The sequence below is a fragment of the Kryptolebias marmoratus genome, linkage group LG13 (genome assembly GCF_001649575.2).
Source record: "Kryptolebias marmoratus isolate JLee-2015 linkage group LG13, ASM164957v2, whole genome shotgun sequence".
NCBI lineage: Eukaryota > Metazoa > Chordata > Actinopteri > Cyprinodontiformes > Rivulidae > Kryptolebias > Kryptolebias marmoratus.
In genome coordinates, this window is record NC_051442.1 from 9639237 (window position 1) to 9663819 (window position 24583).

Consider the following 24583-nt stretch of genomic DNA (forward strand, 5'->3'; position numbering starts at 1 on the left):
CCAGCCTCCTCCTCTCCGGCTCTGTCCTCCTCCTCTCCCCCTCTTTCTTCCCCTGCCGCGGAGCGACGCGCAGTTATCCAGCGCGTCCCCCTCATAAAACGAGTCTGCAGCGACTCCAGGACACCGGATCGCAGGGAATACAATTCATCAAACAAAAGCAACGGAAACAAACAAACAAACAAAAAACAAAACACAAAAACAGAAGCAAGAGGAGGAGGAGGAGGCTAAACTTCAGCAACCAGCTGTGAAGGAAAGAGAGGGGGTCTCCCAAAAACCTGAGGTGAGCTGTGTCCAAATATGCCTGTCAGTGTCTGCAGTGGCGTCAGCTGGAAAGGAGACAGGCCGTGTCCCCAGATTGGAAACTCCTTCAAAATAAGACTAAGAGCTAAAGTTTTGTGTGCGCTTCATGTGGACCGGAGCTGGCTAGCAGCGGCGCATTGCTAACCTCGCTCGCCCCGCGCCACCGACGCTTATGAGTATTTGTATTCGCGTTTCGCCGCGGCGGTTTCGGGTTTCCTCTCGGTTCATTAACGGGAGGGTGTCACGGAGTCCGCTGCCTCCTCTCGGGAACTATTTGGGACCGCGGCGGCAGGTGGGAGGGGCGGCCAGCCCGGGTGGGCCGGAGCAGTTTGTCATGCCCATATATGGAAAGTGGCCGTGTCATTCTTTCGATCTGTGCCACGAGCTCCCTGTACGGCAGGCCGTTGTGCCATATAATCAAACCACACTCCTCTCTCTAAATACTTCGAAACCAGTCAGAAATAAAATTAATTTAAGGTGTCCGTTGCTTTTCATTCCAGAGTTTTAAACTAAGATCATCTTATGGTTAAAGTTAAAACTGTTTTGGTAAGCCTTAAAAATAATGTTACGTACAATCTCACGAGATATTGCGAGATCTAATGCAATTTGTTTTGCGCTAAAAGTATGTGTTGTGAATAACTCTCAGCTACTACCGCGTCCCATTTGAGCTCAGTATCTGTACAACTGACTGATGTATAGTCATTTTTGTGTTGGCTAAGTTCAGTTGGCTGTGGCGGCCACCTTGAATTGGGCTGACTCCTAAAGTTCATCAGTTGTAGCTGTACATCCAGTGATTGTTTATGAAATATTTTGCTAACAGACAGACACTGTTAACTACAGTAGTAGTAGCGAATATCTTGCGCAATGTGTAGAGCTCTGAGTATGTGATGGGGATACCTATCAGCGACTACCACGCCAAATTTTAGCTCAACATCTGTGAAGGTGACTGAATTATTGCCATTTTTGTGTTTTTGAAGGTCAGTTGGCTGCGGAGGCCATTTTGAATTTAGCTGACTCCAGACAATAATCAGTTGTATGTGTACATCCAATGATTACTGTTTGAAAGTTTCACAGAAATCTGTCCAGTGGTTTGTGAGATATTTTGCTAACATGACACACAAATGCAGGCAACATGACCAACATCACCTTTCAGCAACGTTATCCTACGAGTAAAAATATTTATATGTAAAGGTCTCTACGACTGAAACATTGGATTAGGAAACAACAAGAATAGGAGATTTTACCAATGAGTGTTTATATGGCAACCCATCAAGTTCCTAATAGAAAAATTGGCTTCCCGCACCTTCTGTATCTCCTGTGGAAGAACAGAAGGAGCATTTAAGAGGTTTTTCTATATTTTGGCTGTTATAAATTTAATTAGAAATCTGATGAAGACAGGTTCTGCTGAATTCTCCTTCTAATTTTAATTCAAAGGCCTGCAGTTTTAATTAAGATGAGTGAGGTCTTGTAAAGGGTTGAGAGCAAAAGGCTGTCAAATTAAAATACACGTAGCTGTCTTGGTTGTTCTGCTGGGGCCCTGAACGGCCCACAGCTGGCCGATGGAAGTGCTCGCAGGAATTTAAATCTCTAGATAAAGTGGAGCTTCTAGGAAAGCAGCGGGAGCTTCTGTCCTCTCATCACTCGCTCATGTATCTCCTGGTCTTTGAGGTCACTTTTGGGTCACGTGTATCCTGAAGTGTGAAAGTCGAACTTCAGTTTGTTCTCGTTTGAGTTTTATCCCGACAACAAAGCGCTTTTGGAGTTTGGGATTAATGCTTTATATCAAAGAGGAAGAACTGCATCTATCAGATGTCCTCTGGAGCCCTTTTTAGATTTAGGCTTTTAGTTTTTGCCTTTTACATTCTAGGAATGCTTAACGTTCGAAACGTTATCTGCTCTGTGCGTTTGATGGGTGTTTGCTTTTGATGTTTTGCTCTCACATGTTCGGTGGGACAATCAACTATTAATATCCACTCTGATGGTGGCCCCTGTTATACAATATCCCCAGTGTTTTTGAGGATTACAGTCCTGCTGGCTGGCTGCCTGTAACGGGCGCAGGACAGCAAGCTGTCAGTCAACGAGCAGCATAAAAACATAGACAAGGGTTCATATTTAAATCCGCCAACATATTTGTTTTTTTCCAAAGCTGCTTCAATTACAAAAAAAAAGAAGATTGCTAAAGCATCAAATAGTTTGAATAATAAGCAATACTGGACACCCTGCTGACCCCGCTGTGGGTCACAAAACACCAAGTTGGGAGCCCTGAGATGATCCCCACAACATTTAAAAATGATTTCTACTAGAACATTTGTACAAAGATGAAAACGTGAACGTGTCTTATCTGTAAATTTCCACCTCTCTTTCCCCCGCCTCAGCCATGAGTCGCAGCATCGTGCGGCAGAGTAAGTTTCGTCACGTCTTTGGCCAGGCGGTCAAAGCGGACCAGTGCTACGACGACATCCGGGTGTCCAAGGTGACGTGGGACAGCTCCTTCTGCGCCGTCAATCCAAAGTTCTTGGCCGTCATCGTTGAATCCAGCGGAGGGGGGGCCTTCCTGGTCCTGCCCCTCTCTAAGGTCAGTCAGAATCAAACTGTAATTCCTGTGACACAAAGTATTTGAAATGCAGAAAAGAAAGTAAAAATGATGCACACGTTTACAGGAAGATCCCAAAGAGCTGATGTTCAAAAGTGAAAAGCGAATGATTACCAAGTTTTGAGGTGGATGAAGTCCAGTTGTTGCTCAAATTTTTAGCATTTATTTCCTTATTATTCGGCTCAAAACTTAAACACAAACTGAACCTTTTAACTATTGATGCTGATTTTATGATTTCACAGTATGTAAGCGCTGCAAAAAAACAGCTTGTCTGACAATAAAATGGGCAAAAAAACGATTATTTGTTATCAGAAATGATGATGAATCAGGATGAACTAGTATTTTAATAAAACATAAAACGCACAGCTTAAGCAGAAACAATGCACAAAAATGTATAAAACTAATCCAAATGTAAAACTGGGACTAGAAAATGCCAACACATAATAACGATTCAAAACCAAGGAGCATAGATGTATGCGCTGAGGGATAATTTCAGATGTGACACAGGTGTGACGATCGCCAAAGAAGGACTTTGTAAAACAAGACATAACCCAAATAAGCTTTAAAAAAAAAAAAAAGAGAAACAAAATAAGGCTCCCAGAAGGAGACAAATAAGCGGTGTTCAGGGCCTATATCCTTGTAACTGACTTGTCTTTCCTCCCACTGAAGCCAGCTGCTCAGTAGACTTAACTTTGCCCTTTCCTTGCACAGAGTAGGTGCTGTCACTGCTGCAATCAAACAGATTTACAGAAATTCAGCCGACCTTCCCTGTGAGATGCCTCCGCTCGGCAGGTTTCATTTGAGTCAGGCTGCTAACAACCTCTGCCAGTCACAGCTCAGTTTTATGTAGGCTGAGTTATGAAATATGTCTTCAGTTAGAAAATAAATACAATATCCATATCTAATGGTATTTCTTATCATTTTTATCATTATTTTCGCCTTCATGATGACTAAAACTGTGTTCTAATGGATAACGTGAATAAATTAATCTTCATTAACTTGTGCAAAAAAGTTAGAGGATGTAAAGTAATGACCAGTTTTTGGAGGCACCGAGAAGTAATGGTGAACAGACGTGCTATTTATACACAGCAGAGCCGTCTGCGTCCCCCCTCTCTCCCCTCCGGCTCCCCAGCAGGCATCAAGAAAAACTCCCCTTTCAACGGCTTGTCACTGGAACTATAAATACGCCTCGCTTCATATGTGTGTGCGCCTCTGTGGAGGCAGTGATATCTCTAAAGCCGATACACATGTTTGTGTATTAAGAAGCATTCAAGCAGGAAAACGTCGACCTGTGGCAATTTTATTAGCTTTGACTCAAAAGTTCTGTGCTTAGGCTTTCGTCTTTTACAACTTTAAAGTTAACATGTTGGTGTGTATTTTTTATTTTTTTAAATTATTGTTCATGACCTTTCCAAAGAGCCACGCTTCAGATCCAAGAGGTCACTTTAAACTAAGAGCGTGACACGGCTTATTACACCTGCTTAACATGTTACTACGTGTAACGGTCAATTTTAATATAAAGTGTCCTACAGATCTGTCAGGAATAATTGTCATATGTATAATCCGATCCATGTATAGTTGGTACACAAGGTTCAACTCCAGGCAGCAGTAACACGTCGAAGTGTCTCTGGGCAAGACACTGAACCCCCTCATCGCCTTCGACATGTGCCCCATCGGTGTATGAAGGGAGTTTAACGCACTGATTAGACTCTAAAGAATGATATATTCAGATTAGCTTTGTAGTAGAGCGCTGTGTGAGTGTGTGTGGATGGGTAAATGTGGCCTCGTTAGCTAGAAAGGCGCTATATAAGTAGTCCATTTACAAGTTTTAAGAATTTGCATCACTAAAAGACAACCTTAGATTTGAAATAAATCAGTGAGTATAGACATTTAACTCACTTACAGTTCATTTTTTGAAGTGATAACGTTGTCAGTAAAATTAGCCAACGTAAAATATGTATCTTTTTGTAAAATGTCTGCACTCTCCAGGAAGTCTGGCTCTTTTTGTTGCTCCTCAGTTTTCTCTTCAGTTAGAGGGATACATGCTCGGTTGGACTGAGGTTGAAAAGACTGACTCATCCATCTATTAATATCTCATTTATTTGAGGGTCTTAATTGCTGCATCGGTGAGTTTTGAATCCAAGCAGAAAGTAAAGCTCTGCGTGTGCCTCTTCTATTCAGAAATCACATCACCAAGAAACACCCGTGACTCCTGACAGCAACCCACACCCATACCATCACACCGCCACCACCATGTTTGATAGGTGACATGGTTTGCTTGGGATAATGACCTCTCCCTTTCTTCTGTTGTTCCAGGGCAAAACAAAATATATTTATAAAAAAATGCCTATGCAGCTTGTCCTGCAACAGTTTTCTTGAGGAAGTGGTGCATATCTGGCAGAAATACAGGGTGATAATAATGCTGATCATGGATGGCTGTGGCAGAATTATTGAGAAGTTAAATCTGGAAGCCGGCTCTTTATCCACATCTTGATTGTGTTGATCTAAATCCACAGAATCAGGGCTTTTTACTATTATTGCTATAAAAATGGTGAACATTCACCAGGTCTGACTCTGTGTTTCCGTGTTGCAGTCAGGTCGTGTGGATAAGAACTACCCACTGGTCATTGGCCACTCCGGACCCGTTCTGGACATCGACTGGTGCCCTCATGACGACAACGTCCTGGCCAGCGGTTCGGAAGACTGCACCGCCATGGTAATCAGCCTGTTTGTATGTTTTTGTGTCCCAAATCGGCTGCAAATACGTGTGGAGCAGTTTGTTGTGTGACGACTCAGGTAACGGTTGTAGGGTTGTTTGTCTGTCTTCATCACTTCATCGCATTTTGTTGTCAGAATATTTACTTTCCTTGGTGCTCTTTTCTTTCCATGTTTCTGTACCACAATATCTAAAATTGAGATGAAAGTCAAAAAGGGAGTGCAGGTGGAATTCTTGTTGTGACAGACAGTATGTTTTTGTTTTTGCAGCGTAGCATTTATTGTGTTTCAAGTTAGTTGTCTTTTAATCAGTGCTTTGCTGTGTTTGCATTAACTGTGCGTGAAGTAGACTATAAACCCCAGATGTGAGGAACGGTTAAAATAATCACCAAATATGTGCTGATTATGTCCACAAATTTGTCCGCGGTGCATGGGACTTCAACGTCAATCGTCTGAAAGTGACGATCAGATCTGACAAGGACAAGAAGAAAAAAGAAAAATAAACTCTTCATAACATAATGTGCTATAATTTGTTTAAACATAAAGATTTTTTTTAAATTTTGAACTCAGAAGTTCAGCAGATGCCTGTCGCTCTTCTGTGTTCAGCCAGCAGAGGTCGCTGTGTGGCTTTGATTGCAAAATAACTTTATTTACAGATTACTGTCAGAAAATGCTGTCTAAGAAAAACGTCTGTACTGCAAAACTGAATGAAGACAAACTAATGGATTTAAACATGATAAAACTCGCTGAACATCTTGGATTTGTGTAATGCTTTAATATCCATATTTAATATTGTGGTCCTTTTTAGAGTTTATTTAGCCTGTGCTGTCCTTTCAGATATCTTTACTAAAAATATTTCAAAGATCAGGAACAAACTTTAGTGTTTCTAACATAATGTCGACAGAATAAAACAAAACTTGTTGATGTTTACAATATTACAATTTTTTTTTTACAAGAATTGTATAGAAAAGTCTTCCTTGTTTCATTGAACTTCAGGAGTGAAAAGTAAATATTACAGTTTGAGCTCAAAGTTTAAAACCAGTTAATGAATATTTCTAATAAAAATTCTTCATAACCAGAGACTTAAAAACCAGCTCAGAAGGATTTGTTCATCTGCAACATTTATGTGACACAATTCACAACACATTAAAAATAAAAAAAACCTAAAAGCTTTTCTTTTTGTGATTGTAGTTAGAATATATAATAAATAAAGTCGTGCCTTTTATTCTTGTGATTTCTAATTATTTAGCTGGTATGCAGAGTTACTGGATTTGCAGATTTTCCAGACCTAAAAGAGAAAGGCGTTGATTGTTTATGCTACAGTTTGTTGAAATAACTGATAGATTCACACGCTTTAGTGATATCACACTAAACGCTTGTTGGTGTTTAAACTGTAGATTGTATATTAATATATAGACATTGGTTTTAATAGCTTTGCAGATTTATTCATTACAAACAAGGTGCAGATTTTTCATACAGGTAAAAACAACAATCCCAGTTTTTACCTTGATGAACCGATGATTTGTTACAAAGCTTTTAAATACTGTTTACTGTCAACAATGGCTTTTAATGCCTCCCAGCACAACTGCAGTCCTGTTTAAGTTGATCACAACTTATAAATAAAAGTAAACTACAAAAATTCTGTAAATTTAGTTATTTTTTGTATATAATTGATAGTCACCATCCACTGACCTTTTCCAGTATTCTCACCTACCTTGTCAAGACTGGCCGTCTTTATGGGGCTCAAACCAGGTCCATCATTTCTGGGTTAGGGACTATGTTTAAGGCTAAGGTGAGAACTGGGTTTAGGCCTGGATTAGGGTTACTTAAGTACTGGTAATAGTTAGGTTTAGTGTAAGGGTCTGGGTGAAATGACAGAAACGAATGAAAGTCAATACAATCTCCTAATAAGGACAGAAATGCAAACTTATGTGTGTGTGTGTCAACAATATCTACAGCGTATGATAAGCATGTGTCAGTTGAAGATGTTTTAGTAATTTAATGACAGCTTGTTTCAACATGTGTGCACCAGCACAGCAGTCACTGAGGACAGATCTGCCCAGTTATTCGTATTGACATCGCAGGAATCTGTGAGGGATCTAATCATTGAATCGCTGCTTCACTTTTGGCAGCAGCTGCGTGGATGCTGTGTGAGCGCTGTGCTTTTGGGTGTGTGTGTTAGAGAGAGAGAGAGAGAGCTTTGTTTTTATCAAGCAGCACACAGACAGACAGTTCCAGCTGTCTTGGTAGATTTGCAGGAAGGCCAAAAGTGGGATGTCATCCTCCTCATTTCACAGAATCTCATCATCGTGTCATCTGAAAAGGCTCATGTTTTACCTCTGAGTGACTGCTGATCAGTGTGTAGAAACTCTTTTAAGACTGTTTTTTTTTTTTTTTTTGAGTACATAGTATATGAATCAGACATCACCTGCTTTGGGATGTCACTTTACAGCAAACTAATAAAATATCAGCTGATGTTGATAAAAAAAAATGTTTTCCTGTTTAGTTTTGTTTGTATTTTGGTGTTACAGACTCTTGTTCTTCTCGTTCAGTTCATAAAAATGCAAAAAAAGATTTTGTCTTCAAGAGAAAGTTTCAGGAAATGTGGTGGTTTAGTCTTCAAGAGGAAAGTTTACACTCAGAAGTATATAAAAATATTTATGGTGTCTTTTTAAAGATGACCATTTTTAGGCACCTTCAATTAAAATGTAAGTTGATTATTTTTTCACAAGTAATGCTTACAAGGTTTGAACAAACTTTTCTTAAGAGTTGCGTGAATAAACCCAACAAAACAAGATTACTTAAAGAAAAAGCATTAAAAACATGAAACTATTAATCCTGGTGCTCTAATGCTGTTGATGAGCTTCTCTTACCGTTGTTTTGAAAATATTAGTGATGAATCTACAGTAAAACCTTTACAAATCTGCAAAATATGAACTTATGAAGTTTAGGCTCAAACTGAATTTTAAATGATTTAAAAATTATAATTGTGTGGCCAGAAAACTGCAAAGCTGCTTCCTTGATTATAGGGCTGTATCTGCACAAATCACTGTCATGTCTGCCTTTAAATTAGTAGTTATTATTAAAGTGTGGCAGTTTTGTGATTTTAAAAAATAAATGATTTGTACCAAAAACAAATAAAAGCAGGACTTGTTAAAATGATTCTGATTCCATAACTTTGACTTATAGAATGTCACTTTAACTCTCCAGCCTCAGATGTAATACAGAAAACACACCTGGAATACGATGGATGATAAGACCAGTAACACCGTGTGTGTGTGTGTGTGTCCTCTCCAGGTGTGGCAGATCCCGGACCACACACTGATCCGTCCCCTGTCCGATCCCATCGTTGTCCTGGAGGGACACTCCAAACGAGTCGGCATCGTCAGCTGGCACCCCACCGCACGCAACATCCTCCTCACAGCCGGTAGGTTTAAGAAACATATAACGCCAAAGACAATAACTTTCCCCATCTTCTGTTTTGGATTTAATGTAAGCGAGAACAAATAAGAAATCAACAGGATGACAAAGAAATATGTACATTTTTCATCTGCTACACTCCAGGCAGCGATAACCTGATCATCATCTGGAACGTGGGAACAGGAGAACCTCTCATCTCCATGGACGACCACCCAGACCTCATCTACAGCATCAGCTGGAACCGGAACGGCAGCTTGTTTTGCACCACCTGCAAGGACCGACGTCTGCGCGTCTGCGACCCCCGCAAGAGGGAGGTGGTGGCGGTGAGTAATGGAGGAAGTGCTGGTAACTCTTGCCTTGACAAGGTTTAGCTCCGCAGAATGTCAGACTCAAGGAGTGGGTAGATCTTGGCTGTGAGTTTTTAAATGGAGGCAAACTGAATGATCCCGCTGCAGCAAATCTCCTGTCCTGAAAAGTATTTCCTTCCTGTCTGCCAACAGGAACGTTTGGCTCCCCACGAGGGCATCCGGCCGATGAGAGCCATGTTCACCAGAGACGGAAACATCTTCACCACGGGGTTCACCAGGATGAGCCAGAGAGAGCTTGGCCTCTGGGACCCTGTAAGAAGCCAACTTCAAGCACTATTCATTTGATATCAAAATAAACTGAAACATATATAGATCTGTATGGATGCACATGTAATCATTTTCTTGTCCACAGACAAACTTTGAGGAGCCCATAGCCCTTCTGGAGTTGGACACAAGTAACGGTGTGTTGTTACCGTATTATGACGCAGATGCAAACATGGTCTACTTGTGTGGAAAGGTACAGAGATACCAGCTTATTGATTTAAATCATGCTTTAAACTTAATGTTGTTTTATGATACGACTGTATGTCTTCGATGCATTTGACATATGTGCTTCCTATCTTTGTTTTTTTAGGGGGACAGCAGTATCCGTTACTTTGAGATCACAGAGGAGCCGCCGTACGTTCACTACCTCAACACCTTCAGCAGTAAGGAGCCTCAGAGAGGGATGGGCTTCATGCCCAAGAGAGGTGTGGACGTCACCAAATGTGAGATCGCTCGGTAAGACACGAACGAATCAAAGTATCCAAGTTGGCAGCTTTAATGCATTGATTTTCTACCAAACTAAATAGTTTTTTCTGTTTTTTTTTACATATACTGTAGTAAATGATGAACGAAAGGGTGTTGCTTATGTGTGATTGGCTAAAACCTTGTTTTAATATTGATATTTGATATAATTATTAGGCATCAAATGCAGAAAGCTGGTGATTCAAGATGGTTTTCATGAGATGAGGTTCAGTTCTCATCTTTTGTCATCTTAAGTTATAAGTTGACTTTAGAGCATCCTTTGTTTTAATGGTCTTACAAATGTGGTCATGTCAGTGTCCAGTTTTTGTCCATATCCTTGAGTTTAAAAGTTATTTTGAATTTTTTACTGTCTAAAACTAGATTTAGCAGTGTAAATCCTCAGCTGTTGTTAGTCCGTCTGATAGTTTGTCATATTTATATCTGCTAAATTTTGATGACATCATAAATGTATGCAAATAAGATCAAACCTTTTTGCACAAAGCATCGTTAAAGCATAAACCGATGCTCAACAAACACACGCCTGACTAACCGCTGATATCTTTTATCATTCCTTTGCTTTTTTCCAGGTTATTCAAGCTGCATGATAAGAAGTGTGAGCCCATCACGATGACAGTTCCCAGAAAAGTAAGAACAGCTGATATTCAGCTCTCGACTTTCAAATTTTATACCACTTAATACTTATCAAACGGATAATTTGAATGAATCCCCAAGAATTTGGAACATTGTTCTCTGCCTGTTTTGTCTTCTCTTTTGTCCATATTAACAGAAAGAAAACAAGCAAACGTGAACATCTTGTTAACTAAGAATCTTTTTCTCCCACCTCTCTTGTGCAGTCGGACCTCTTCCAGGACGATTTGTACCCGGACACAGCAGGACCGGAGCCCGCCATGGAGCCCGACGAGTGGCTGGACGGCCGCGACGAAGATCCCATCCTGATGTCCTTGAGAGACGGCTACGTGCCGCCGAAGAGCCGAGAGGTCAAAGTGGTGAGGAAGAACGTGCTGGACTCCAGACCCACCACCCGACGCAGCATGTCCGCTCTGGACACCAACAGCTTGCCGGTAAGTTTGCCATCCCTTTTATGTCACCCCCCCTTTTATAATTTATTTTAAATCAGAGTGACTCATCTGTCCCAAACTGAATTTATATTGTCGACACTTAAAGTTTGATTATATTTGAGTGCATTATTTATTTATTATTTACTGTTGCCTTTAATAACTACTGCCTCTCTATTTAACATTTATCTTTTTATCTCTTTTCTTATTGTACCTGTGCACAACTTTTCCCTCCAAAGCTCTCATCTTTGTTTCAGTTCAGTTTCTCTAGTTGCTCACTGCCCCTTGACCTTTTTTCCCCTCCTCCTCGTTATTTTCTCATCCTTCTTCCTGTCACTATCAACTTTCCTTTCCTTTCTTTGTTTTTTGTCCCTCCCTCCCTCCCTCCCTCCATNAGGAGCAGCAGCTCCTCCCAAATGATGAAGCTCCCTCCCTCTTTTTGCAGCCTCAGCTTCTTGAGAGGTTACTGGAGGAGTTGCAGAACCTGAAGGCCACAGTTTTGTCTCAGGAGAAGAGAATCTGTGACTTGGAGAATAAGCTTTCCCAATACACCAACGGCACTGCCTGACATGCAAGTGAACACATCATTGAAAGAACTGGTTTGGATTTTGGAATCACAATTATTATAGGAATACATTTTTACAGCACCGATCTAAAAAAACCTGCATCCTTTTAAATACTTTAACAGTGTTTCTTTTTTCCTTAAAAAAGGCACTATTGTGAAGTATGAATGGAGATAATTGATAATTAATTCTACATAATTTTGATACCAGATTTAAAATAACATACTGTTAGACCAACATATTTTAGTGAAGTCACATCTTTATGTATATTTGAAAGGAGGCTTGTGGTTGAAGGTTTTAAAAGACATATGCAAGTTGAGTGAAACATTTGTAGAAAGCAAAGACTGATTTGGGAGTTTTCATTAAGAAAAACATGTCAAAGAAAGTAGAAAAGTGCCAAAAAAAATGACTTCAAAACTTCCACACATCACCATGAAAAGTGTGTGCACTCATTTGAACACTTGTTGTTGCCTCAGCTTTTGTTTTTAGATGACCAGATTATTTAAATATAAATGAAAACATTTCAAAATGTAAATAGTGATTGTGGTTGAAGAAGCTGGTGGAAAAAAATACAGAACTTATAACAAAAAAGGGAAAAAAATACTTTCCTATAAAAGAATTAGGATAGACACATTATCACAACAATAAAATTGTTTTTTTAAAAACTGTCTGACTTCTTATTTCTTGTTGCATTCATTCCCATTTATGTTCCCAGTTACAGATGAAAATGGCTCTGCTCCCAGACTTCCCTAAATAAGTTTAATGTGACTAATGAAAATATATTAAAGGAGGCTGATCATTTGTGTCATTCTGATGAAGTTTACACTTAAAATATATATTAAAAAATTATAAATTATTGTAGCTCTAACTGTTTGTCACTCTGAGTCAATCAGTGCCAGCTTCTGTCATCATAAGGAGTCCTAACAGCAGAATGGTCAGGAACAGGAGGGACTGATTGGTGGACACAGAGACAGCAGCTGATGAAGCCCTGAAGACACACAAGCCTACGTTACCCACCCGATCCACAACCAGCAGCTCCACGACAGGCGAACAGCAAGACGCGGCGTACGACGCCAGAGTTACGTTCTCGTTGTCGGCCGCCAGGCTGGTGTTTAAGGTCCCGTTGCCTTGCCTGAGGCTGACCCGGTCGACACCCGTCCCTCCATCTCCGTCGGTCACCCTGACAGAAATCTCCCACGTCGACAGGCTGCAGTTTTCCGTGCAGTTGGATTGGATGCTGAGCAGCTGACACTCCGGCGGAGTGAAATCATTCACCTGTGGAGGGAAGGAAAAAGGGCAGAAATTCAGCTTTAACGTCAATGATCAGAAAGGCAGAGGACGAAGTGAGTCTTTTTGTGGTTCTGTGATTTTCAAATGAACAAACTTTGTAGTTTCCCACTAAACAGCACTCTGCCGACAATCATTCAAGTAAATGAATACTTCAGATCTACTGATACAGATATGAACAGCTTGTAAAACTGTATTCTAGGCCATGCACATTATTTAATTGCCCACCTCGGCAGCAATACCTACATTTATGATTTAATCTACTGGAGGACACTTTTGAAATAAAGATAGGCAGATTTGGACCAGTTCCTGTGCAGATGTTAAAACCGCAGCTTTAGGGCTCTTAAGATGGGTTGGAGACTCCCTCAACAATATCAAGAAGGGTTTGAGAAGGATTCGAGACACCTGCAATGACTGACTATTTTGAGACTATGAGCTTCTGTAACTCAAGCCAGGACCTTGAAAACACCCATGAATGTTGTGAATTCTGGAGATTCAGTTACGAACCAATCACCAGCTCATCAATCCAGTCAGAATTAAACATTTCTCCAAACCAAAGCTGTTCAGAAAGCCATCTACAATAAGTAAGATATTAGCTCTTCATAACCTCTCTCTAGAATACTACTTTAAAAGTTCTGAACAAATACTTTAACTACACAAATAACAATTGCACAGGTAACACTAAAAATCCACATTCCTAATATTTGTATGGCTCTAAATTTAGCTTAATATGATATAAACTTTTATTTCCCAATTACTTTAAATCAAATCCCCAATTAAATTGTTCTCCCTGTCAAAAAAAAAGAAAAATATTTTTTAAAAAGTGACGGTTGTGTGGCAGTATCACCGTGTTGAGAACGGAGAAGCGCAACACGATGTAGTTTGTGTCTGAACCCTCCGGAGACTCGGCCTCGATGGTCAGAACCACATCGGTACCAGACGGGGTGTTGAGAGGTGCCGACAGGCTCACGGTGCCATTCGTGCTGTTTCCACTTTCCAAGAATAAAACCGTTGGAGATGTTGAGTCGAAACCTTGGTTGTTGGTGGCCCGGATGGTCAAGTTCCCTCCTGTTCCACTGGTCATCACAGTGAAGGGCACAGAGAACGGTGTGCCTGGTACCAAGATGCTATTCGATTCTGCCTAAATACACAGAATTACATAAGAGGCGGCGTAAATATAAACTTGTAGTTGCTGCATATCTAACGTCTGATGTCATACAGAGATCTTTTGGATAAAACTCACTGTAATAGTCAGATTTGAAGCTCTGAAGTTGGTGGGGGATTGCCTTTGAAAGACATCTGAAGAGCCTTGATTGCTCCCTTTCACTCGAACCATGAACTCTGTTGATGGTATCGTGTCGACCTGGATTAGGAAGTTCCCACTCCCCAGGGACACGACAACTCCTTTGACCTCCCCTGACCCCGACGATTCGACCAGAGCGACCTCTGTCACGGTGGCAGAGTCGCTTCCAGTTAAAGACACCAACAAGCTGCCGTTAAGACCTTTATGGAAAAGAATAACTCATTACTTTGGGCTTGATGATGTGCCGATAGATCACCAAAAATCACAATTTACCAGTTTGCATCTCTTCAAGTAAAACTGTGGTGATCAGTTGCAAGCAGTCAGTATCTTACCTGTAACAGAAGGCAGTCAAAGCGATTTCAGTTTGGAGAATCAAGTGAGTCAAGCTAACAACTGCTCAGAGCAGAACATTCATAAACAAATATCTGTCGTATTAACTATTATTACACCTCAATACTTTTACATGAGACAGTTTATGATGTCACTATTTTCTTGACCAAATCTGCTGTGACTCGCAGTTCCTCCGGTCAAATCTCAAAACGGCAACTCATGGCGGTAAAAGTGAGTAACGCAGTGGCTTATTCTGATGAGATAAAAGCATGCAGAAAAACAACTCAGGAAATGACAACAATGTTTGAGGACTTGGTTGATAAGTGGCAGGATGCACCACAAACCATTTCAGTGTGATACTTAATGTAACAGCCGCTCAAATTACGAGAAATAAATTGAGTTTCAGATGCTTTAGTTGGCTAAAATTTGCTCACGACTGGGTTCTGCTTCAAGTAGCCTTTGGCTTTATTCAGATTTTCTTCCCGATTCTCTAACCTGACATCACTCTGATTGCTGTCTACTACAAATAAGAAAATGACAACTCACAGCAAGCAGCCTTTGTTTTAAATGGTGCCTTTACCCGCTCTTGGACGTGTATCAAGAGCATCAAATCCAGTGAAGAGGCCTTGGGATGGCTCGACAAAGTCAAGTAAGAAGTCAATAGGACTCTGGCCTGCAAATCAAAGTTTTAAAGAAACAAGAAGAAGAAGAACAATTAGATATTTAGGTCCACTGCACAAAAATCAGTGACTTCTAAAGTTTCAGAGACTAAGAAATCCCTGTACAGTGACTCATATATGATTTATTTCTACAACTGTTTAACATGAAACTATAGTTGTTATCTGTTAGCAGTTTGCATTTTAAGTGACAGTTTTTGCATTAAGGCTGGGTCAAAGAAACACTGGGTTTTTCCTTTTCATTTTGCTTAAGCTTAAAATTATTTATTTTTAAAACCAACACATGATAGCTGGAATATAAGACATAAAAAAGTCCCTTTAGTAACAAAAGCCTTAGAGAACATGTACAGGTGTCATCTATGGCCTTTTATGATGTTCAGATTCAGCGTAAAGCCTCATGTAGTGGCAAACGTGGCATGAATGAAGTCTCTTACCCGTGACTTTCAGAGTGTAGGAGTTAGTCGACACCATCCTGATTTCCCACTGTCCCACTTGTTTTTGGAGCTGCAGAGTGATGAAGTTTCCTACTGACTGGGATGCTGTGATCAAAGAGCCTGAGGAGTCGGTGCTCTCCTGAGTCGCACCTGTAAACACAAACTAAAAATCACTCTTGGATGAAATAATGACAATAATTAGCTGCTAAAGCACTAATAATAAAGCACTTTTTACACTAACTGGAAAACTAGTTTCACCTGTTGGGCTGATGAGTGTGAAGGTAACAGAGCGGCCAGTGATGTAAACTCTCAGGTTTATGACAGTTTCGTCAACCAAAAACAGAAAATTATCAGCCTTTCCTGGGCTCCTTGCAGCCTGAAGGAGGGTCACCTGACAGATTAAAAGTGAGCGATTAGACTGAAGATCAAAGATCTTTGACCTGAAGCGACTCAAGTTGGGGTTGATGTTACCAGAGAGGAGCTCATGGACTGAGTTATGACTGTTGTGGCCGTGAGAAGCTCGGTCTTTGCAACTTCAATAGCCAGACCTCCTGATGCCTGAGCCAGGTCTCTGTACAGCTGAGCATCAGATTCTGCGATCATTCTCGTCTGCGGCTGGTTACTGTTCCTTTTTTTTCTGCGGCGATTAGACACTGTTGTATCAGTAATCAGAAAGTTGACCTGGAAATCAGAAAAAATATCAGTGTCCCTAAAGTAGTCCCACCTGTGGTTACAACTAACCAGATTTATTACAAACACAACATCACCAGTAGTCCAAAATACAGCAATAAGTCAAAACAGTCGCAAAAAAAACAAAACATGAACTTCAACAATTTCAATCAGACCAAAATTCAAGTGCAACAAATTTCACATTTTTCAGATCACTCCATCTAACCAGGGCTTCCATTGTTTCCTGCAGTTTTACACATTTATGTAAATATATTCATGTAAAAATACACTTTATTGCTGACAACACAATAAATTATACACCATGTTGTTCGCTAAAGTCCACTCAGTCACTTCATTTATTTGCATGTTCTATGACTGTTGGAAAAAGGAGATTCTCGTTCAAGTATTTTGGGTGTATGAATGGATTACAACGTCTTATTTAATAAACCGTGCAGTTCCATTTCCGACCATTAATAAACAGCAGAAAATGGATGGATGGATATTCGTTCACATGTAGAACAGCTCCTCACCACTGATTGGGTTCGCTCTATGAGTGCGATCACGGTGTTCTTCAAGTCTTTGTCTTTTGCAGGTGCATCCGTGAAGAGGAAGATCTCAGAGTTAAAAGGAGCGCTCGTTAAAGCCAGCTGTAAGACAGTGAGAATGCATAGGAAGGCAAAATACATTTCAATTAAAACCAGTTCCACCTCAATCTTTAGGAATAGCTAACCACGCATTGCAGCACCTGCAGTCCTGAAAGACTCATTTCTTGATCATCTCCTCCACCTGAAGCTGTGAGGGAGTTAACAATGTCCTTAAAGAGTGCGGCGTCTGTTGTTTTTATCAGTGGACCAAAGCCTTGACAAAACAGAATAAGAAATAAAGAAACATTTTCATTCTCCCCCAATCAATCAGTTAGAAGAAGCATGTTTTACATGGCAAACTTGATTCATCCTAAAGAAATACCTGGATCATTGAAAGGAACAAGAATGTAAGCGGAGGGTTCGTTCTCCGTTCCCAAATCACTGTTGATTATAGAGGAAGTGACCGTCTTCACCACGTCAATGTCATCACTCATGCTCTTCGTGGTGTCAATGACAAAACAAAGAGCTCTGCTGGACCCTTTGGAGATTCCTATCATCCTAGAGAATTAAAAGATATGGGAAAAATAAAAACAAAAATCACACAAACAGAACCCCATAACTTCACCACAATTGAAAAGTGAGCCAAGGATTCCGTACTGTAAGAATGGCCTGTCTCCAGCAGCTAGTCTAAGATCCTCCAGCAGCTCGCTGGTTGCAGCTATCGCCAGGTTCGCTGCTTGGCTGTGGAGGTGTCCGTGGCTGGAGGAGAAAGTGTCTTTGTTGATCCCACCTTTCGGCTCGATCTTACTAGTGAGATCGACGCCTCCTCCGTGGCTGCACTTTCCTTTTCAGAAGACAGGAAAGATCAGTACCTAAGCATGTTCCCTGTTTTCCTTTTTAGATACTATCCTTACTGCTCAGCCAACACATGACCCAGACAGAAGTGATGATGAGCAGAGAAGGAAGAGTTCTCTCACCTTCATAGAGGAGGTGTCATTTTAACCCCTACATCACAAATGGCCCATTCTGCCAAAAATACTCAAGAATAGGCCTAGGGACTAAGGGGTTAAATCAGGGTATGATAACAGTTGAGATGGGAAAACTTCGCTGTCACAGCTGGTTCTGAGCAAAACAATTTTAGTTGAACGTTTTTGTGTTTTGGTGGGGGTTTTAAAAATTGATGGTAAGGAATGCCCTCATGTCTATTGGTGAACAACTATCAAACACAAACTTCAAGCTCAACCAGCAGACTTGAACATGGTTTTGGGAACCTTTTTAACACTGTGACAATTTAAAAAAAAAAAAAAAACAGAGCTGAAAGTAGATGAATTAATCCATCACCTTTTGGTTTGGTTGAGACAAAAGGTACGACACCAAAGTATCCGGAGGTCAGGATCTGTTCTGCTATGATGTCCTCCAGGATGTTGTTCCTGCAGTCGTCTCCGTCACAGCTGCGACACGTCGCTCTGCTAATATCTGAGAAAACAGCAATCAAAATGTAGTTATTGTTTGCTTTTTAGTGCTGCTCAAACTGCATTCCCCGACAGTTTCCTGTCTGCTCGCCCCGCCATCGGATTGCACCATCTCTCTACCTGCTATGTTCCCGATGCTGCTGCCGGCTCTGATCAGATTAGAGTTTGGGTGTGTGTTTCCCAGTTCCACCCAGTTACTGTGACTGTAGAAATCCTTCAATGTGGCAAAAAAGTTATTCAATTAGCAAAATTCAAACAGCATTTAAAAAACAATTTTAAAACAATGTTGTTACTTGTAAAGGATGTAGAATCTCTCCCAGCTGCTGCCTTGCAGCCTCGTAGTTTTCCTTCTTGTTGCTGGCTTTGACAGCTATCATCCCCTCTGTGATGATTCCCTTTCCCTTGACGAACATCTCCTCATCAAAGTGGAAGCTTCCATTTAAGGCATAGCGGATGTCCACTCGCGTGTTCCTCAGCTGAATTAAGGTGATAGCTTGGCGGAAAGTCTTGGAGGATTGAGAGGCGCTGCAGGCTGCAGCAACAGCTTGTGCCGTGAAAGGCAGAGTCTAAACAAAATTTTTAAAAAAAGAAAGTCAAACCACATCAGCAGTCGGCTGCTAACAAAGGAGTTTTGTAAAATAAATTTGCAGAAGTAAGATCGTACTGGAAAATTGAAGTTGGCCCCTTCAGCTTGGGCCAGACTGCGGCAAGTCTGCACGGTGGCATTTAAAATGGCTTGCTCTGTGATTTCCAGGTGACTCAGGGAGCTTCCTGGTAATATTCCGAAACTCTGAGCTCCGGTGTGCAGGAGGATGAAGCAACACACAGCCAGCCCTGAGGACGTCATCCTTCAAGTTTTCTAAAGAAAAAAAAAAAAAAAGACACCTGCGTTTAAGTATTTATTTATTTTTTATCTTCCAGTTTGTCATAGGTTCTTTACTTCTTTCTAGATTCAAACAAATGTGATCTCAAGTGAGTAAAGCTGTTTTTACATGAAGTACGCACCCATACTGTACACAGCAACACGGATGCTGTTTGTTTGAGAAAACAGTGACAAACTAAATAAATGGCTGTCTGTGGATATAAATTCTATCAGACAATCTATTACTTTCAGTCAAATCAGGTAGTAGAGTCTGGAGTTTTAGTCACAGATTTTAGAATTTCTTTAAAACCCAAAACTCTGCAGTTGTTCGTCACTTTGCTCAATATAATCCTGACATTTTTAGGACTGCTGTCCAGTTTTGGTCCTGGAGGACCTCTATCCTGCATGTTTTAGTTGTTTCCCTGCTTTGAATGAATGAATAACAGGCTTCTGAAAAACTTGTACTGTACTATATTTTGCTAACAGACAGACACAGAGACAGGCAAAAGGCATTAAAAGGCAGTAAATACCCTAATTTCTTCCAGCTAACAAACAATTTTACAAATGCCAAAAAACACGTTTTCTTGCCGGTCATTTAAACTCATCTCAATGTTTTTACTTGAGCTTCATAATCAGATCTCTATCCTTCATGTGTTTATAGGTGTAAAAAGAAAATAACCACTGACCTTGATTGTATCCTCCAACCTTTGTGTGTGTGTGTGTCTGTTCTGTCAGCATTTGTTTATGATAGCTCATTGCAGGGTGGAGTCATGCTGGACTTGTTCTACTTGTTTTCAAAACTATGAATTTCTTTTTTTAAGTTCTCCCAACTTCACATCTTTGTGTATTATTGTTTATATATTTCAAATTTAGGAGGAACATAAGCATTTTATTAAAATGCATACTAATGCAAATGACAGTTCATTTGACTCAAATATTTGTCTTAATGCTTTTTTAAAAAAAAAAAAACCCACTTTATTCACTCACAAGTTTCATCTCTGATGGAGTAAACAAATTTGCAGAGTATGCTCTGTAAAAAGATTCAAAATGTCAGACTTTTTATTGACATTTAATTTTACAAACCAAAACTTTTTCTTGTACCTTTAGTCCCGGAAGCATGGAAGCCCATTTCCACCTGAGGCCACAGGTTGACTGACTACATATTTTCCATTCTTAAGCTTCCTCGTATTTGCACTGATAATTAAGGAGCACAAAAGCATACTTTCGTTTTCGAGCTGCTCAGGCGTCCTACAGTAAACTGTGGCAGGCACTGAGGAGTGTTTGTGAGTTTTCAAAGCCGTTCTGTAAGCTGCAATGTGTGTTAGATAAATCATAAGGTCACCTTTTGTTTACGGGGGTTTGACAGCTCCAATGGCGCCGCTTACCAAACTGAAGTTTGCTTTGTGTTATAGTTTATGTTTAAAATGTTCACAAGGATAATCAGTGCCTCTGCATGCAACTCTGTTTCCTTTTTTTATTAGTCTCAGAATCTCTGAACATTTTTCTTTTTGTCTCATTGAATGCAAGTTTGCAAATGCTGTGCCAGAAATATTTTAGCTAAATAATAAAGCAGGTGATCAGTTTTCTGCCACTGGTGAACAAATATTAAATTAATACCTTACAAACAGGAAGCCACCAGTAACCTGACTTGACCATGTTGTTGTGAACTTGTTTAAAACTGTTGTCTCATCGCTGAGAAACTGTTCTGTGGAGAAGTTATTGGTCAATGAGGTAAATATTTTGTGCATTCCTTAACAGTTTTCTGTCTGCTGGCCCAGCCATCACATCACACCATCTCTTCACCTGCTATGGCTCTGATCAGATTAGAGTTTGGGTGTGTTTCCAGTTCCATTAAGTTACTGTGACTGTAGAAATCCTTAAGTGTGGCGAACAAGAGTTATTCAATTAGCTACATTCGAACAGCATTGAAGAAACATTTTAAAACAATGTTAATACTTGTAAAGAATGCTGCCTTGCAGCTTTCTTTTTTGTTGCTATCTTTGTTATTCCTAAAAGCTGCAAACTGCAGCTCACTTTAAAACTCCCGGAAGACCAACTTTTTTCCTTTTTTTTCTCTGAAGTTTGACTGACTGCATATTTTTCATTCCTAACGTTAAAGCAAAGCTAACAGGTTTTCACATATTTGGACTGATAGCTGATCAGGAGCACAGTTCCATTTATGTTTTGTAGTGTTTAAAAGCTTCAACAGAGCTGCTTGTCAAACTCAGTTTTACTTTGTGTTATAGTTCATATTAAAAATGTCATTTTAAACAACTTTAGAAATGCAGTTCAGTTTTACTCATAATAAAAATTGCTCAACTTGTGAAAACAAAAACTTTTTTTTTACAATTCTAAAGATGTGAAACAACTAACATGAAGTTTATGTATCAGGACCCAACAATTATGATATCATTACCTCTGCAGGAAAACACTTGTAAGCCAATGGTTGCTGATGGATTTGCATACCTTGTCAAAAAAAAAAAAAAAAATCATAGGAAAAAAAAAAAAATTCTTCAGAAAATAATTAGTCCAGAAGCACAAAAAGCATGTCTGGGGAAAGTCGGGGTGCTGAGGGCGCTGCAGAACTCCCTGATGAATGTCAGAGGACATGCATGACTATATACATTAAGAATTAATGTTTAATGATATCATGCAGACTGTACTGCATGATATCTGCATGATTAAGCATTTAGTCATGATTGTAATTTTAGAGATAATATCTGTCCAAAATAAACACCACAGGGATATATGCATTTCACTGTATTTATTCTGTATTAAGGTTAGACATTCTTAATTAGTTTTTGGCTTTTACAAATTGATGCTCACAGCTCCCCCTAACTGCAGGCAGGTTAAACCTTTCAGATACAGTAGTTTTGCACAAGGACTATCTTTGTTTACGAATAGAAAAGTTTTCCCTGATAATTCAGGGATCCTCATTTTATCTCCACTGAAGGGACCTAAATAGTTAAGAAATAATGGTTTGTCTGTTTTAGGTGAAAGAATATAGCAGTTAAACTACATTTTTTTTGTTAAATTAAGCTGTGATACAACAATAAAACAGTGATGACATCTCTTACTTTGGAAAACGAAAGTTACGTATGTCACTACGGTTCTACGAATCCCGGATGACCGCCAGAGGGCGGTGCTGAAAGCATTAAATGTTCCCTTCGCACATGCGCCGTTCGAGTAGTAATACCAACAGAGTCACACCTGTGACACGTCAGATGATCACCCAGTCTATATATACTGACGTCATCCGAGGCTCTGTTCCTACAGAATCTTCTCGCAAAAGGCAAGAATTCTGAGTGAGAGATTCTCTGGCGGTCATCCGGGATTCATAGAACCGTAGTTACATAGGTAACTTTCGTTCCATTTCATCCCTACTGACCGCCAGAAGGTGGTGCTGAAAGCACTGAATGACTAATACCAGCAATGTCACAAGGAATCCTGAGCACATAACTCACTGAGGAGACGCTGAGGACCCTTGCAGAAGAATGCAGTGTCGGCTTACATACTGTTGGGCCACACACCAGATCCATCAGGAACCCATCTGAGACATAAAGGACTGACAGAAAGAGCATGTAGCTCGCTAACCCTCTTAGCTGAGACAATAGCCAACGAAAATGTAGTCTTATATGAGAGCCACTTGAGGTCCGCCTGCGCCAAAGGCTCGAATGGAGGACGGCACAGAGCTTTGAGAACCAAAGGCAGATCCCAAACTGGTGCCTGTGGAACCACCAGCGGGCGCAACCTACAAGCACCGCGCAGAAAACAAGAAACTAGATTATGGCTCCCCACCGTACAGCCATCAAAGCCAGCACGAGTAGATGATATTGCTGCTATATATATTCCTTAAGCGTCGAAGGAGAGCCGCCCTGATCAAGAAGGGACTGGAGAAACTCTAGGATAATTGGTACTTGACAGGATACCGGATCCTCATTGTGGGCAGAACACCACTGGGAAAACAAGCGCCACCTGTTTTCATATTGCTGGCAAGTAGAGGGTGCCCTGGCGCTCAAAATGGTGAGTCTGATGGGATCTGAACATCCAGTCAGCTACACCAGGGGCTGCCGTGACACAGGCTTCGTAGTTGTGGGAACCATGGCTGAGCTGGCCAGTACGGAGCCACCAGCAACAACTTGTGGCCCTCCCTGAGAACGCTCTGAAGAGTAGGCCAAATCAGAGGAAGGGGCGGAAAAGCCTACAGAAGGACCCTCGGCCAAGGATGAGCCAGCGCATCCTGGCCTAGAGCGACCGATGCCCCTGTAAGGGAATACTATAGGGGACAATGAGTTGACCCCTCCGTGGCGAACAGATCTACCTCTGCCTGACCAAAGAGGTCCCAGGTTATGCACACTACGTCGCTGTGAAGTGACTACTCTCCCGGGGAAGGTGCCTGGTGGGAAAGAGAGTCTGCGACCTGGTTGTGCTGTCCTGGCGAATACGCCGCCCGCAGGGTGGACAGGCATGGAGGCCCATTCCAGATCCCTGGACACCTTCAGAAGCCGCGCTGACCTGGTGACACCTTGATGGTTGATGTTGTAGACAAAAGATGTGTTGTCTGAGTGAATTAAAACATGTCTGCCCTCCAGGTGGGGCAGAAAGTGCCTCAGGGCCAAATGTACAGCAGCTCAGGCTGACAGAGAGGAAGGGAGGCTAACACCATTAGCTTAATCCAAAACTCTCAACAGAAATTCAGCTGAAATTGGGAGAGGGGGCGAAACACTACGGTCACCAATTAAAACGAAACAAATAAACAAAAAGAGGCTAACACCATTAGCTCGCTCCAAAACTGTAATCAGAAATTTGGCTAAAATTGGGAGAGGGGGCGAGATGCTATCGTCACCAATTAAAGCAAAACAACCAAATAAACAAACTAATAAACAAAGAGAGGCTAACACTGTTAGTCGTGCTCCAAACACAGAAGTCAGACGCCTTGAGTTGGGAGAGGAGGCGCAAACAGCTGTCATCAGCAGAATTACCTTCAACGAAGATCGACAGCTCAGAGGAGGGCGATTCACCGCTACTCCCGCCAACAGGCAACCGGGCGTCCGCCGACGGTAAAATGATTCAAAGGCCGATACCATACAACGAGCCGCACGCAAGAAGCCGCGGATGACGTCAGACTGGGTAATCATCAGACGTGTCACAGGTGCGACTGTTGGTATTACTACTCGAACAGCGCATGCGCGAACGGAACGTTT

At 41.0% G+C, this 24583-nt stretch overlaps 2 protein-coding genes across 3 annotated transcripts; one reads left to right on the plus strand and one right to left on the minus strand.

Annotated features, from left to right (window-relative positions):
* The first annotated feature begins 36 nt into the window (after positions 1-36).
* On the plus strand, positions 37-12362 carry coro6 (coronin 6). The gene is made up of 11 exons (XM_017437191.3): positions 37-280; positions 2676-2875; positions 5487-5609; positions 8906-9035; positions 9173-9351; positions 9529-9648; positions 9749-9853; positions 9971-10116; positions 10710-10767; positions 10977-11204; positions 11644-12362. Exons 2-11 carry the CDS (start codon positions 2678-2680, stop codon positions 11764-11766), a joined length of 1410 nt encoding a protein of 469 aa, XP_017292680.1. The 5' UTR covers positions 37-280; positions 2676-2677; the 3' UTR covers positions 11767-12362.
* Positions 11973-24474, minus strand: LOC108248422 (von Willebrand factor A domain-containing protein 7). Of its 2 annotated transcripts, none has more exons than XM_017437190.3 (16): positions 24362-24474; positions 19182-19376; positions 18811-19083; positions 18638-18731; positions 18387-18521; positions 17703-17889; positions 17428-17603; positions 17207-17319; positions 16992-17108; positions 16264-16473; positions 16051-16183; positions 15793-15942; positions 15262-15354; positions 14292-14551; positions 13896-14189; positions 11973-13036 (listed from the first exon to the last, which is right to left on the minus strand). In XM_017437190.3, exons 2-16 carry the CDS (start codon positions 19362-19364, stop codon positions 12647-12649), a joined length of 2808 nt encoding a protein of 935 aa, XP_017292679.1. In that variant the 5' UTR covers positions 19365-19376; positions 24362-24474; the 3' UTR covers positions 11973-12646. The 2 variants fall into 2 exon arrangements, with proteins under 2 accessions (XP_017292679.1, XP_017292677.1); XM_017437188.3 differs by lacking the exon at positions 24362-24474 and adding an exon at positions 20066-20108.
* Between the last annotated feature and the right edge of the window lie 109 nt (positions 24475-24583).

Coding starts and splice junctions, on each gene's coding strand:
- LOC108248422 (XM_017437190.3), bottom strand. CDS start 19,364: ATGACGTCCTCAGGGCTGGCTGTGTGTTGCTTCATCCTCCTGCACACC. Junction 16,474..16,991: donor TAGAGCGAACCCAATCAGTG/GTGAGGAGCTGT, acceptor TCTGATTTCCAG/GTCAACTTTCTGATTACTGA. Junction 13,037..13,895: donor GCTTCTCCGTTCTCAACACG/GTGATACTGCCA, acceptor TTCCCTCCACAG/GTGAATGATTTCACTCCGCC.
- coro6 (XM_017437191.3), top strand. CDS start 2,678: ATGAGTCGCAGCATCGTGCGGCAGAGTAAGTTTCGTCACGTCTTTGGC. Junction 9,036..9,172: donor CAACATCCTCCTCACAGCCG/GTAGGTTTAAGA, acceptor GCTACACTCCAG/GCAGCGATAACCTGATCATC. Junction 9,352..9,528: donor GCAAGAGGGAGGTGGTGGCG/GTGAGTAATGGA, acceptor GTCTGCCAACAG/GAACGTTTGGCTCCCCACGA.